Genomic DNA, 15,567 nt, shown 5'->3' on the forward strand with positions numbered 1-15,567 from the left:
AAACCAATCTAGACAAGTTTCTGACTGTACCATAAACCATTTCTCAGGGAGCTGGAATGCATTAATACTTGACTTCAACTTGCTGGAAGTGAGAGTGACAGCAGGCAGGAGGAGACAAGTATAAGTGCCAGGGAAAGAGAGACCAAACCAGACTGCCAAAAATAACCAAGGCCTTAGCAGAAGCCTGGGCCACAGTATAACATCCTGCCATGGCCGGCAAAGGGCCTAGGGTCCAAATACTGCCCCTTTTTGAAAGGTTGACCTACATCTTAGAGGAAGGGGCTGAAAGAGTTAGGTGGCCTCCTACTCTGCTTCTTCCTTGTCTGTCTTTGTGGGGAAGGGAAGAAGACACTGTAGTACACAAGGTTGCTTGGGAAAATGGATTATTCTAATAAAACTTTATTTTTTCAAACACAGCCACAGAGGCAGAACCTCATGTTTAACACACACAGACTTATGGATTTTTTTTTAATATAAAACAAAGTTTACGAAAATTTTTTTTCCACTTTTTGTATTTGTAATCCCATTAGCACAGGGACTTTGGCAGCAGGTGGGAGTGAAGGGCAGCTGGGCTGCCACTGGGCAGTCACTGGGCACAGGAAGAGAGCACCAGCCTGGGGAGTGGCTTCACTCACACACACAGGGATACTCACCTACTGGCCAACCACACCACACACACAGCACAGATGCAGACATCTACCCAGTGTCAGCCACATGCCCTGGAGGTGTGCTCCACTCTGGGTAAGCCCAATATGTGAAAATTCAAATAGTCAAAACAGCTAAAGTGGAGGGAGGTTGCTTGCTTTACAAAAAGAAGCAATCATAGGCTGCTTTTAAATGGTCAGCAGTCCAAATGCATTGAAAAACAGCATTTGGTTTACACAGAACTGCTGAAACAGATCTACTGTGTAAAGCAAAATGAACCACTTCTTGAAAAGTGTTCCAGGGCCACAGGTTCTTAGATTGGGAAGCAAGATGATAATTCTGACTAGCTTAGTTTTCCAGACTGAAAGTAATGGAATTAAAATAATGATAACTGTAGACCTTCTCCCCTAAGGATGGTGCCCTGGGGCTTTGGGGAAACCAGGATGGAGGCAGAATCACTGCCTCACTTCTTCAGCTTAGGGCCTGCAGAAACTCACTGGCATTGCCAGTGACCTGTGGGAAGCTGGCACAGCCAATCTGCAGCAGAGAGCCCAGGGATGAGGATACCCCAGAAGGAAAAGAAGTTGGCACCAGGGAAATTATGGCCTGAAGAGGGAGAAGAGCCAGGGGAGGAATGAAACCATAGATGGGCAACTCCTGGGCTCACAGTTTCCCTGGATTCTCCAGAGGGCCTCTCTGAAGCCCCTAGAGACCTGGTAGCCCAGTAGTAACTAGCCAGGAGATAGGGAGGAGCCTCTGAGGGCCAGAGGCTTAAGAAGACATGGCCACCTCCTCTCTGGAGTGGAGACGAGGAGGCTGAAGCCTCACTGATGCTCCTGACATGCAGGAGATCCAGAAAATGTCAGGTTCAATTCCATGAGGAAGAAAACACAAAGACCTTGGTCTTCTTCCCTTACAAGAGGAACTGGGTCTTAGGAAACCCTGGAAATTGAACAGAAAAATGCCCTTCTTGCCATAAAGAAGAAGGGCAGGTCCAATTTGGTCATGTAGGGTCTAACCAAAGCTGGACAAAACCTCACAAGCTACTGTGGGGTCAGCTTCAGTATGTGTTTCCACTGGTGCCAGCCCTACCAAGGTACTTAAACCCATCACTGTGGCCACTGGGACCAGCTGTCCTGGCTCAAGTTGCGGGTGAGAAACAAAAAAGGAAATTCAATCCAATGACAACCAAACTCCTAATTGCTTCTCACAGCCTTTGCTTTATACATCCTCAGCCAATCCCTCGGTGAGCCCCAACCTCCCTATGGTCTCTCAGGGCCAATTAAAGGCAAATAAACACTTCCTGGCATGAGTGGAAGACAAGCAAACTATTAAATGCCAACCACCCCTTCCTCCTTCTCAAGCAGGTCAAAAAGGCTGGGCCTGGATCTTGTAAGAATTGGTTTCCTGCAGTCACCTTCCCAACAGCAGTGCTAGGGTGAGCTCACTCATGTCTGCTGGGGACTGAATGCCACTTCTGTTGCAGGTCTGCCTCAGTAGATGCTGCAGACCAATACAGGGCCTTCTTACCTAGTCTATGACCTAGAAGGGCAGAGGGTGAGGGAAAAGGGTCCCATCAGCAGAGGCAGAGAGAGACAGAGAGAGAGTCCCTCAACCCTGCGTCAGTTGCCCGTGTGCTGTGTGCAACTCTATTCAACAGGGCAAAAGAGGCAGGTGGTATATAGCCTAGACAATCTAATGAGAAAAAAAGGCCAGCTCAGAAAAAATATGGTGACACCCCCCACCTGCATTCCCCAATATACTAGATCGAGCTAGTGGGGAGGGGGTGGGGCTGAGGAAAAGATCATTAGCTGAAGTCACAGCACTTAAAACATCCTGCTGTGCCCCAAAATGAAATCCTTTGCAGAGTCGGTGATGCTATGGATTACAAGCCTGGTTCCAGAGCTATTTAGAAAAAAGGAAAACTTTGCGCCCTCCTCTTGACTCCTTGAGCAAACCCAACATCCTGTAAAAAACTCAAGATCCCGGGGGTATCATGATACTCTGCTGTTAAGGAGCAATTGCCTTCCTTCCCTAAGGCTATGCAAACACACCGTTCCACAAGTACACGCCCATGCACGCACACACTCTCACGCAGTTTCTCTGAGGAGGCTGACTCAACCCCCCACCCTGGCCAAATTCTAAGACACAAGTGCCCTTTGAAGCAAAGGGGCTAGTGAAATTCCCCGAGCTGGGGTCGGCAGACCCGTTCCTTCCCTGCCCATTGCTCTCTTCGTGGCAGGGATACTCACACTCAGGGCCGCCATGGGAAGGGTCTGCTCTGGGGCTGTCCCTCCCGCCACCAGCTCCGTTTATCTTGTCCCGGCCAGTCTCTCGGCATGGTCGAGCTTGCTGGAGCGAGAAGATTTCCGGCTGCCCTGAGTCGGAGCCCTCCACTCACCCCCATTCCCAGGCTCGGCCCCCAGCCTTGGAGCCTCGACACTTGTTAGTAGCCATGAGAGAGTCAGTCTGTGTGGCCCCAGGAAGTAGCCTCTCAGTTTTAGTTCTCCTCAATCAAATTCAAGTCCAGGTCCCCAAAGTCCTGCTGGCACAGTGTCCGCTTGCTCAGCGCCTGCCGACCCCACCGCACAGCCCCCTCCTCCTCCTCTTCGCTTTCACTCAGCACCTGGGAGGAACCCCCAGTGGGGCTGCAGGAAGCAGAGAGGGGTGGGGGGCTACAGGCCATGAACCACGGTGGAGAGATGCTGCTGCCTTCCCGGGCTGTTTCTTGGAGACAGAGACCTCCTGAGTATGGTTTCTGTCAAACAAACAAAGAAGACAGTTACACCTCAAGGCAAGAATTCTAAGGCTTTAGGGTAAGGTTTGTAAACATTCTTTTTTTTTTTGAGACGGAGTCTCGCTTTGTCACCCAGGCTGGAGTGCAGTGGCATGATCTTGGCTCACTGCAAGCTTCGCCTCCTGGGTTCACGCCATTCTCCTGCCTCAGCCTCCTGAGTAGCTGGGACTACAGGCACCCGCCACCATGCCCGGCTAATTTTTTGTATTTTTAGTAGAGACGGGGTTTCACCGTGTTAACCAGGATGGTCTCGATCTCCTGACTTCAAGATCTGCCCGCGGGCCTCCCAAAGTGCTGGGATTACAGGTGTGATTTGTAAACTTTCTGACAAAATTTGGAGCCCATTATTTCCATTGGATTCAAGAATAGAAGCTCTGTGAGGGCAGGAACATCATCTGCAGTGTTTCACTACTCTGTACTGCCAGTGCCTAGTCAGAGTCAGTAAATATTTGCAGATGGGATGGACAACTCTATGAAAAAGTTAAATCAATTCTTAAAGAGGTTTGTAACCCAGTGGTCTAGAAAGAATAATATGAAAAAAGTGAGCAAGTGCATACATACAATAACTATACTCAAACCAGGAAGTCAAAAAACATTGGTCTAACAAATGAATACACTGTAGCAGCCCATCTTGCTTCAGCCCTCACAGAACCACTTTGAAGCAGTGACAGGCAAGTGGCAAAACCAGCTTTGGGCACAAAGAGTAGGTACTGATGATGAAATTTTTTGCAGCTTATGCATTCTTGGAAAGGAGGGAAAGTACCTCTTGCAAGACAATTTGGGATCCCTGTTGGAAGGTTTAACATGGGTCTCACCCCAGTTTCTCTAACTCCCAGGATTAAGGCATTTCACAGGATGGGGGGACTTTCAGTACTAAAACTGGGACAGTCCCAGCCAAGCTGGGATGGTAGGTCACCCTGAGAGCTAAAGGAGGTGCTGTTGGTGGCAGGGGGGAGATGGGAGCGGCAGGGTAATGAAGCTAGGGGCTAGCTCAAAAGCGGAAACAGAACAGAGTCCCCACACTCCCATCCAAGCTCCCCTAGTCTTGCTGGTCCCACCTGATTCATCTTGTCAAAGTCCAAGGAAGGCCGCAGACGCCGGGGGTCCTCCTCGTGGCGCCGCTTGACCCCAGTTTTGCGGGCATCCAGATCACAAGGCTGTGAGCGGCTTCGGGGAAGGTTGCGGAGACCTCGAGGTCGCCAGGGCAGCTCTGGTGAGGATGCAGGAGAGCTCCGGGCAGAGGGCAAGAAGCGGCTTGCCTGCGGGCCCAGGCTGGGTGACAAGGAGAAGCGGCGCTGAGGTGGGCAAGGTGACAAGGACTCAGCATCACTCTCCCAGGAGCCACTTTGAGGGGAGGCAGCGCAGGGTCGAGAGGAATCTTGGGCCAGGGCCAGGCTGAAGAAAGGAGGGCTGTAGGGTCTGTGGGCTGGGACACATTGAGAAGAGGCACTGGGAGCTTGGAGGAACCTGAGGCTGGAGACCCGCTTCGGGGGACTCTGGTGAGGCACCTGCGGCCCACCCCCTCCACCACTGCCCCGGTGCTTGATGGGAGTCCACAGCTTGGAGGGGGCGGGCCGCCACACCGGCTGCCAGCGAGACAGGTCCACGGGCACTGAGAGTGAGCGGCAGTGCCTCTTGGATGGAGGGGCAGGGGGCACAGGAAGCTTCTCTGGGTCTGGGGGCTCAGGTCTTAGGACTTGGGAGAGGGGCTGCTCCTTGGGGGAGCTTCCCCGACTGGGTGGTCTGAGGTGCAGGCTCAGGCCTGAGGGATGGTAGCTGAAGTTGAGGCTGTCCTGGAACTCAGCACAGGAACAGTGGGGCAGGCCCCTCCAGGAAGCACCTTCTGGAAGGCATTTGTAATAAAAATAATATTAATGATAGCTTACATTTTTTAAGAACTTACCAAGTGCCACACAATGTATGGAGCATTTTATGTGAAAATTTCCAAAAACTTTATGAGGTAGGTAGTATCATTATCATTATCTCCATTTCACAGATAAGAGAAATTCAGTAACTTTCCCAAAATCACACAGCAATCAAAAGACCAAAGGAGGATTCAAATCCAGGTCTGTCTGATGCGAAGGCCAGGTTTTTAAACCACTACGCTCTGTTGCCTCCATTGTGACCAACTACCTGGAATCAAAAACATTTCATCTACTGCCTGCCATTCCCTCTGAAAGGTAAAAGAAGTCAAAAGAAACAAACACGATTGTGTGTGTCCTGCTCATCCCTCCCCCGCCCCTCCCCTACGCTTGCTCTGGATGCTGAAAAGCAGGCCTATGCTCTCCTTCCTTGGCCTTTCCTCTTCTCATGTGTCAACAGCACCAAGTCAGGAGTTAGTACTGCCAACAAGTAAGAGGTAATCAGGCAGGTAAGAGATCACTTTTATTCCTAGGGAGGGCAAACAGGGTGGGGAAGGCCGTTGACAGTGAAACCTGGGCTTGGGAAACCCTAAGACTTTGTGCTGCTCATCTTCCTTTGTGTCTGGCCACCCACATATTCCGATTCCCTTCCCCTAGGCCTTCTCTTGAATCCAAACAGATGGAGGGACCAAGAGAAGGAAGGGAAAATGGACTAAAAGAAACAATCCTCACTCACTGTATTCCAACCAAAATTGTGACTTTTGGGAGATGGCTCATTAAGGGACAAAGGGCCTAGTCCAAACACCTCTGGAGTCCAAGCTGGCTGGAATTCTGCAGGGGCTGGATATTTGGGGCAAATGACAAGTATAAGAAGTCAGACTTGACGGTGGCAAAATTCATACTGAGTGTATTTGGTCTATAGTTCTTCCCTCTACTAACCACTACGAGGGCAGAGACCATGAGTTCCTGCTCTATACTTATGACACAACACCTGGCTTTCAGCAAGTCTTTGATAAACAGGAGGAAGAGACTGAATGAACATGTTTTTGCCAACTCACTTCCCTTGCTAGGTATCCTAGAAAAGAAAATGAGATGCAGAACAGCTGAGCATCATGAGTTAAGGAGTTCTGATTGTCCACCAGTGATGCCTCCATCTAAATGTCCCTACCATCAGGGGCCCTTTAACTGACTAATTAATAATCTAGGAATTTATACCTCAGATATATTTTCACATGTGAAAAAATGACATATGTACAAGGTTATTCACTACAGTTTCTTTTTTTTTTTTTTTTTTTTGAGATGGCGTCTTGCTCTGTCGCCCAGGCTAGAGTGCAGTGGGCACAATCTCGGCTCACTGCAACCTCCACCTCCTGGGTTCAGACAACTCTCCTGCCTCAGCCTCCCAAGTAGCTGGGAATACAGGCACCTGCCACCATGCCCGGCTAATTTTTGTATTTTTAGTAGAGACGGGGTTTCACCATGATGGCCAGGCTGGTCTCGAACCCCTGGCCTCAAGCTATCTGCCCACCTCGGCCTCCCAAAGTGCTGGGATTACAGGCATGAGTCACCACGTCTGGCCCACTACAGTTTTATGTACTGAAACAAGATTGGAAATAACCTAAATGTACATCAATAGAAGATTCGTGAAATAAGCCACTGTACATCTAAGCAGTGTAATAATATGCAGCTATATATAACAAGGGAATGCTCAGCATTCTGATAGGGAAAGATCTCCTAGCTATATTAAAGTTTTTTTTTTTTTTCTTTTTTTGAGATGGAGTCTTTCTTTGTTGCCCAGGCTGGAGTACAGTGGCGTAATCTGCGCTTACCACAACCTCCGCCTCCCGGGTTCAAGTGATTCTTCTGCCTTGCCCTCCCGAGTAGCTGGGATTACAGATGTGCACTACCATGCCAGGCTAATTTTTGTATTTTTAGTAGAGGCAGGGTTTCATTGTGTTGGCCAGGCTGGTCTCGAACTCCTAATCTCATGATCAGCCCACCTCGGCCTCCCAAAGTGCTAGGATTACAAGCATGAGCCACTGTGCCCAGTGATTTTTTTTTTTTTTGAGATGGAGTTTCACTCTTGTTGCCCAGGCTGGAGTGCAATGGCGCCATCTTGCCTCACCGCAACCTCCGCCTCCTGGGTTCAAGCGATTCTCCTGCCTCAGCCTCCCTAGTAGCTGGAATTACAGGCATGAGCCACCACACCCAGCTAATTTTATATTTTTAGTAGAGATGGGGTTTCTCCATGTTCATCAGGCTGGTCTCAAACTCCTGACCTCAGGTGATCTCCCTGCCTCAGCCTCCCAAAGTGCTGGGATTATAGGCGTTAGCCACCAGGCCCGGTCCTATTTTTTTTTTTTAAGGTACAAAATAATATATAGTATGCAACCTTTTGTGTTAAAAATGTGGAAATAAAATAGGTGCAGCAAACCACCACGGCACATGTATACCTATGTAACAAACCTGCAGGTTCTGCACATGTAGCCCAGAACTTAAAAAAAAAAAAAAAAAAGAAAGGAAATAAATATACACATTTGCTTCTTTTTATATACAGAAATTCTAGTCACATATACTGTGTAAGAAACTTATACTTTTAGGGAGGTGGTAGAAGCTGAGTAGATAGGGAACAGGACAGTAACACTTTTCTCAGCATAACATTTTTGTTGTTAATTTTTAAATTTTGAACCATGTGAATGTATTACCTATTCAAAAAAATAGGTTATACAAGTCTCCACAAAGCTAGAATAAGAGCAAACCAACCAGATAACTTTCATGCTATAACATGAAAGACAACTGCCAATCTCAGAAGTTGACCCTGGCAAGAAAGTTCTAGAGGTAGGCTTGCTAGCCCTGTTCACTGGCAACCAATGATAGAAATGTGTGGAGAGAGGAATGGGTATACACATATACACAAACACACACGATGCCTTACCAGACACAAGCTGGAAAGGGTTCCCACAGTTGGAGATGTCTGCATGATCAGGCAAAGGCTAAGAAAGAGAGAATATCCATCATGATTTGGATTCAGGACACACTGACAGATTTCTAGGAAGCCCTCTTCAGTTCTCCTCTGCAATTCATGAGCTATAGGGATGTTAGGGACATTAAGTGTTCTTCCTCTCGTCTTCCCAAAGTTAGTAAGTCAAACAATCCACATCTTCCAACATCTCAAACCCTTCTCCACCCAAGTTTTGTTGTCCCTTCTCTATAGGTGGAAAAATCCCTGCCCCCTTCCTTTTGGGCTGGGTTTTGAGCCATTAGTGGGCTCTTCAGGTTAAGTACCATGATTCATACAGCACAGGACAAGAGTAAAGTAGTAGCAACAATCAGCCTCAGAAAAAAGGGGGAGGGGGTCGTGGAGAAGCAGGAAGACTGGTCTTTTACCAGACTGATGCTGAAGCGTGTGCATTTCAGCTCATCCAGAGTCTGCTTCTGTAGCTGCTCAGTGATCAGGGTTATCATGATTCTCCCCAGGATTTGACTTGCACACTTTGGAGCAAATGATGGATGTCTTCCCTGTTGTTCTTCCAGACCTCACTCGTAAGCCGTCTTCTGCCACTGCAGCACCATTCTAGCACCATTGGGACTTCCCTCTCCAGTCATGCCTGCTGAGTCTGCCAATTAGAGGGACCAGCCCCAAGTGATATTAGAGATGCACCTGGTCCAGAGATGGAAAATGCATGGCACACATACCACAGCACCCCTAAGCCAGGCCTCTGGCAGACATCAATTGATCACAGCTCTTTCTAGCTAAGCCTAAACACAGCTTCGGAAATTAAGAACTGGCAGTCCAGATATGAAATAAAATAGAGTTGGCAATCAAGTTGAAACTTATTTGCTATCCTTAACCTGGTTCATGCTCTGTTGTTTCTAACTGGAATACCAGCAGCACTTAGAAAACAGCTGCTCATGTGAGAGACAGGGATGCCCAAATGATTATTTCCCTCGCGATCAGCCCAGTATTTTATCTTCTAGTCAGAAGTGAAAAGAGGTACCCTTCTCCTAAACTACAGAAATAGTAATAAGAGAACAAGGAAGAACAGTGGTTGTAGGCAAGACTTTCTGCTTCAGACCTGAGTACATAGGATTTTATGTCCTCCCACAGCCTAAACATTTGATATATTATTGTTTTCCCATAGATATGGTGTTTGTTTTCTTATCAAATGGGAAGAGGATAAGGAAATGATCAGGGTAATTCCAATACATTTCAACTCTACAGACGTTATAAACAATTCCATGACTTTATTCAACTAAGTTTTCAGCCTGATCTGATGCAAAGTCCATGGATACAGTTAACTAAGATTCTTTCTCATGGTCAACTTCTGATAGAAGCAAACTAACTGTATCAGAGAACAGGCTTCAAGCCCACACAATTACCTGAGGGGCCTTGCTCAAGGGAAAAGGGGAGGTTAAGCCAGTGTCTTGATTTTATTCTGTCTATTCCCGGAAATGACCAGCAAGCTGACAGCTTACCAGAGAATGTGTGTAGCATTAGCTAGTCAAGAGAACAAATCATCAAGAAATCTAATTATTAGTCCAATTTGCTAAGAGTTTTGACAAATCATTTAATACTCGCTGGCCTCAGTTTACCCATATGTAAAGTGGGCAGAATAATCTTAACCTGTCACAGGAACAATATAACATATTAAAATGTACAAAATGTACCATCTGGCCTATAAAAATCAGGAGTCCACATAGACTACCATTTCTTGTTCCCGTTTGTGAATCTTCAAGGCCTCAGAATGTCAGAAGTAATGAAATCAATAAGATGAAGAAGGCAATAGGGTCTATCTCTCTGGCTGAATACCATCCTCCCTCACCTGTACACTAAGAAAAGCCCAAGAGGGCTGTTCCTTCTGTGACCTTGGGGGCAGATCACTCTACAAAGAAGAGGAAATTATCTCTACCCCACTCACACCTCAGAAGGAGGCCATAAGGAAGAGCAAAGAGATAAACCTGTATGTATTTGGAGTTCTTTGGAAGAAAGGTGCAAGAGAAGTCAATCATCGTTATAGTTAACTATCATTTTCATGCATAATTATTACCACCCTGAACAAAATTCTAGCTTCCGGGGAGCTCTCTTCAGCTGCTTCCCCTATATTCTTACGGGAGAAGCTAAAGCTTATATTACTTCTGCTCCTGGTTTCTTAACTCTGCTGCCCTCAAAGATCAACCAGAGAGGGAACCTAAGTGCAGGATTTTACCCCCGAGACCCCAGGCCTCAGGCTAACCAGCTATGAGGAGCAGGGAGTGAAGCAAACTCTCTAGCTTTTCATGAGGCATTTGGACAAACAGCAAACTCCCAGCCATCTCTAGGATCAAGTCAAGAGAGTGAATTTGTGTTTTTCTGCATTTTAATTGTTGGGATGTGGCCACACACAGCGGTAATTGGAACAATGCAACTACCACCACGCAACTGATACTCTCAGCCTGAGTTTCCTAAAACAGGCCAGGCTGAGAGGGGGAACAGAACGGAAGCCATAAGGAATCAAACCAGGACACAAAAGAAGGCAAACCAGCTCCGCGAGGGGCCTCCTCTTTCTCAAGCAGGCATTGAAAAAAGTGTAAGAAGCCCTCTCTTGCCGCCTTCCTTCCCCTTCCATTTTGTGTATCTGAAGGGTAGAGACAGCCCTGAACAGTCACTAAACAAGTTAAAACTTCTCAGTTTAACAACTGGCACGGGGCTCAGCCCTTCAGAGAGCAGCAGGCCGCTAGGCCCTCTCAGCAACCCCACCAGGCCTAACTCTCAGTTCAGGCTTTCCCTCCACCAGCAGCCCCCCAAAATAAAGATCAGACCCCCACCCCATCTCCTATTGGATGGCAGTAGCCCCTGACACTCCTGTTTCAGGGATGCTGAGGTTGTGCTGAACCTAGACAAGGTAGGATCAGGTCAGGCCAACAGGGAGGAGAGTCACAAATCCCTTGGGGACCTTCCCCCCAGGTCCCGGCCCCACACCTCTTGGGGAGACTGAAGGAAAACATGAGGAAGGCAGGGAGGTGCATGAACAGGTAGGTGGAGACCTGCCTGCTCTTCCTCCATACGGTTCTGCTGGGGAAAGGGGTGACAAGTGGGGAACACCCCTCCCCCCACCCCCATGAAGAAGCAAAAGGCTAGGCCCCTCCAATCTTCAACCTCTCCCTCTGTTGCCCTGCCTGTCCCCGCGGGGTGGGGCATGGGGCGTCCGCTGGTCCCCGGAGCGGGGGGGCGCCAGGGCTCGCTCAGGGGGGGGCTGTCGTTCGCCTCTTCCCACTAGGTTCCATCATCTGGCCGCGGGAAGCGAACTCAGGACGCAAGGGATGGGGAGGGTCTGGGACTTAGCACTTCGCCACCCCCTCCCCCACCGGGTCCCGTGCTCTCCCCGCGGAGGCGGCCTGCGAGGCCCGGCCGCGCGGGCGGTCGGGCTGGGGGAGGGGAAAGAGGGAAGGAGGGAGGGACAGTTGAGGTGCCCGCCCCGAGGCCCCAGCGCCACCTGCCCTCCGCCACCTACCGCAGCTCCTCCAGCTCCCAGGGCCGCGGCCGGAGCAGCTCTGAGCGCTCCGTTCGCCCCACGGTGTCCTTAAAAGGCGCTGGCGCGAACCAACGAGTCCCTGAGGAGAGTAGTGGGACAGCTCCGGCTCGCAGAATCCCCCCGAGCCACCCACGGAGAGGGCAGCTTCGTGTCGTGTCTCTCTCAAAGTCTCTCTCGGACAGCGCTGTCGGGAACGAGCCTGGCGCTTTGATTTAGGGATGGGGGTGGTTTCCTCACTAACGAGTCACCCCCTCCAAAATATCGCAGAAAGTGGACGGTCCCAGTTGGAGGTACATCTTGAAACCCGCGGGGGAGGCCATGTCGGGAGAAGGTAAACAAAGGCATCGCCCCTGCCCTCCCTCCCTCCATCGGCCCAACTGCAGCCTCCCACTCGGTTCGGCCCGCGTCATGCAATTAGCCACAGTGCCCCTCACCTGCTCGGCTGCCCCGCCCTCCACGACCACCTCTTCGAAGGAAGCCCCCTTCCCCCAGCAAAGGACCCGTCCGCGGCGTGAAGGCTGCTGGGAAGTGTGGTCCAAGCGCCGATTAGGGCCTGCTCGGAGTCCCAGGAGCCGCTCTTGCAGCTGCCGGATCGGCCTGAACCTTAAAAACCCAGAACTTATAATGGTTGCGGGGACGTTTCCACTTGGTTCTGTAATTTGCACTCACCCAGAACACTTTGTAAAGCTCAGGATAGCCCAGGGCTGTTCACTCCCTCTCCTCTCTCTCCGCCCCCCCTCAGCAGGATGAGGTAATGGGATTGTGATTATGACATCATAGGCGGTTCAGTTGCTTGCGTTTGTTGGGGGAGGTGCGGGGAGGTGGGGAGAAGTACGGTGGTTACACTTTCCTTAAACAGAAAGGGAAGGAGGAAACAGCCAGATGGGTGCTATATTTCCACTTCAGGAAGACGAAACCACCTTTTATTAAGTCTCCACCACTACCACCACCTCCCACATGAGCCAAAGTTTAAGTCTTTTTTAAAGAGACGAATGTAGACGTTAGTGTGTGAAGAGGTTGGGTTGATGGTTTCTGGCTCTTATGTAAATTCGAGTCTCAGCTAGCATCACAGATGGTTTAGGGAGACAAGCAAAAAAGTGGATAAAGGAGAGGCTTTAAACTGCGTTCGTGTTGTGATTTCTTTGTAATACAAAGTTTTCTATTTCTTTTTTTTAATTGATTGGAAAGTAGCAGTATGCAAGTAATCTTCACTATTACACTTAGCAGCAAGTCCTCTGAAAGACGTCTGTTTTCTGTAAATATTTTGTGCCTTACTCAAGACTGGGACAGGTAAATAGCTGTGATCAGCTGGAAAGTAGAGCCAGTGGCAGGGATCTTCCTCACTGAGCCAGAGAGGGCAGGAGGCAGGAGTCACCAAGTCTGCAAACTGAAAAAGAAAAGTGAGGTACAGTACTAACTGAGAAAATAGGGGTGGAGAGATTTACCTTGCACTGCCTATTTCCCCTTGGCAAAAGGAGCAGAGTCAGGGGCCATGAAGTATGGGACACATGGTTTCCAAGAATTGCTCTTATGTGCCAGACACCATGTTTTTTTTTTTTTTTTTTTTTTTAGAAACGGGGTTTTGCTGTTGCTCAGGGGTTTTGCTGTTGCTCAGGCTGGAGTGCAGTGAGCGATCATAGCTCACTGCAGCCTTGAACTTCTGAGCTCAAGCAATCCTTCCCATCTCAGTCTCCTGAGTAGCTAGAACTACAGGAGTGTGCCACCATGTCCAGCATATTTATTTCTATTTTTGTAGAGAGAGGCGTCTTGCTATGTTGCCCAGGGTAGTCTCAAACGCCTGGCCTCAGTCTTCCCACCTTGGCCTTACAAAGTGCTGGGATTGGCATGGTGTCTCACACCTGTAATCCTAGCACTTTGGGAGGCTGAGGCAGGCGGATCACCTGAGGTCAGGTATTCGAGACCAGCCTGGCCAACATGGTGAAACCCCATCTCTACTAAAAAATACAAAAATTAGCTGGGCCTTGTGGCGCCCACCTGTAATCCCAGCTACTCAGGAGGCTGAGGCAGGAGAATCGCTTGAACCAGGGAGGCAGAGATTGCAGTGAGCCGAGATTGTGCCACTGCACCCCAGCCTGGGCAACAGAATGAGACTCTGTCTCAAAAACAAACAAACAAAAAACAAAGTGCTGGGATTCCAGGTGTGAACCACCACACTTGGACTACATACTTTGATATATATTCTCATTTTTTCTTACAATCATCAAATGAAACAAAACCTTCTCTTTGACAAATGAAACAGCCCAAGAGTTTAAGTGACTGCCCACATGGTAGGCAAAGGTACTATCAAAAAGCAGTCTAAAAGCCCTTGCTTTTCACCACTAAGCTGTTCCCCTTTTTATTATTAACCAAGCTTACTAGTTAAACGGTTGAGTTAAAAGTAGGCATTGGCTCATTTGCAAGACATTGAAAGAAACTGAGACCCAAAACAAAACAAAAACAACAACAACAAAAAACCCTGCAAGTCAAGTTTCAGGCCTCATTTCAAAGGAAGGTTACATCCCCTTTCATCATCTATGAAATCATCTATGTTGCCTCCCAGTGCAGCCTAACAGTCCTACCCATAATTAAATCTCCTTATTCTACTTTTAGTTCCCAAGGATTTTTTTACTAATGTCCTGCTCTTTTTCCCTGCTGCCCCCTTTTTATTCTTTTGTTCTTGAGCCACTGCTTTGAACCGCATCTTAATTGTGCCCTCATGGGCCAAACCCCATCTGTAACCCTGCTTCAGTGGGTTTCAGTAAAGGATACTCTCCATCCATATTCTGAAGGTTCCAGGGCCTGGAGCCAGTGATTCAGGAGGTCATCCAAAGGAGTAGAATCCATTGGCTCTAAGAGACTCTCCATTCCCTGCCTAGGAAGGAACAGCCAAGTGGGAGGAACATGCACTCGATTCAGACCTTCCCTTTTCACCCAGTGAAAGCTAAACCTCTGCAAAGTGGGGAGAAGTAGGGCTAAGCCTACCAGTCATAAAAAGAACCAGGAATAGAAAACACATCCCTCAGCCCTTCTGCCCTGCAGAGGCTGGCGGGGAGGGTCCCAGGAATGTAGGGCTCTTCTCCACTGCCTGATCTGGGCATCCCAGGAGTGATGGCTGAACCTCCCGTTTTTGTTTGGTGTTTCAGGGTGAAGCCCAGGCTGCCGCAGTGCCCTGGCCACAACAAGTATGGGTCAGACTGAGGTCAAGGTGAAGGAACACAGCTCACTGCTTATCACAGTGAATCAGGAGCCTAGATAGGGATTCCCCAAGGATGACATAGGATCAATGCCCTCAATCCAACAGAAAAAGTAAATCTTCAAATCAGATTAAACACCAAACTTCCCACCTCCCTAATATTCTTTCTTCTGGGAAGGATAACTTAGATATATTCCAACACCCTCAGAAATCAAGATATAAAAGACAATATTTGACTTCCCTTTAAAATAATTCTACCATTTCACAGTTTGTATGCATGCATGTAAACTTACATGTAATTAGCTAAGTATGTTGCAATTAGCTAAGCCAGCTGGAATCATGAGGAGATAGTAAAAATGTTTGGTAGGAAAACAATTTCATTAGGAAAAGTAGAGCTTTTAAGAGTTTTGGGCCGGGCGTGGTGGCTCAAGCCTGTAATCCCAGCACTTTGGGAGGCCGAGACGGGCGGATCACGAGTTCAGGAGATCGAGACCATCCTGGCTAACACGGTGAAACCCCGTCTCTACTAAAATACAAAAAAAATTAGCTGGGCAAGGT

The 15,567-nt window shown here is 48.6% G+C and overlaps 2 protein-coding genes across 4 annotated transcripts in view; one reads left to right on the forward strand and one right to left on the reverse strand.

The window, feature by feature from the left end:
* Positions 1-366: 366 nt before the first annotated feature.
* Positions 367-12,581, reverse strand: FAM53C (family with sequence similarity 53, member C). Of its 2 annotated transcripts, none has more exons than XM_011997265.1 (5): positions 12,251-12,581; positions 8,692-8,921; positions 8,240-8,297; positions 4,501-5,285; positions 367-3,403 (listed from the first exon to the last, which is right to left on the reverse strand). In XM_011997265.1, exons 2-5 carry the CDS (start codon positions 8,767-8,769, stop codon positions 3,146-3,148), a joined length of 1,179 nt encoding a protein of 392 aa, XP_011852655.1. In that variant the 5' UTR covers positions 8,770-8,921; positions 12,251-12,581; the 3' UTR covers positions 367-3,145. The 2 variants fall into 2 exon arrangements, with proteins under 2 accessions (XP_011852655.1, XP_011852653.1); XM_011997263.1 differs by having other exon boundaries at positions 11,796-12,502.
* The window catches only part of CDC25C (cell division cycle 25C), a 54,143-nt gene continuing 50,198 nt past the window's right edge, over positions 11,623-15,567 (forward strand). Inside the window, exon 1 of one of the 2 annotated variants that reach the window (XM_011997261.1) lies at positions 11,623-12,147. In XM_011997261.1, coding sequence (XP_011852651.1) covers positions 12,035-12,147 — 113 coding nt within the window. In that variant the 5' untranslated portion in view covers positions 11,623-12,034. The remainder of the gene's footprint in view (positions 12,148-15,567) is intronic. The other variant, XM_011997262.1, reaches the window with a different exon arrangement.

The sequence above is a fragment of the Mandrillus leucophaeus genome, unplaced genomic scaffold, assembly GCF_000951045.1.
Source record: "Mandrillus leucophaeus isolate KB7577 unplaced genomic scaffold, Mleu.le_1.0 Scaffold534, whole genome shotgun sequence".
NCBI classification, from domain to species: domain Eukaryota; kingdom Metazoa; phylum Chordata; class Mammalia; order Primates; family Cercopithecidae; genus Mandrillus; species Mandrillus leucophaeus.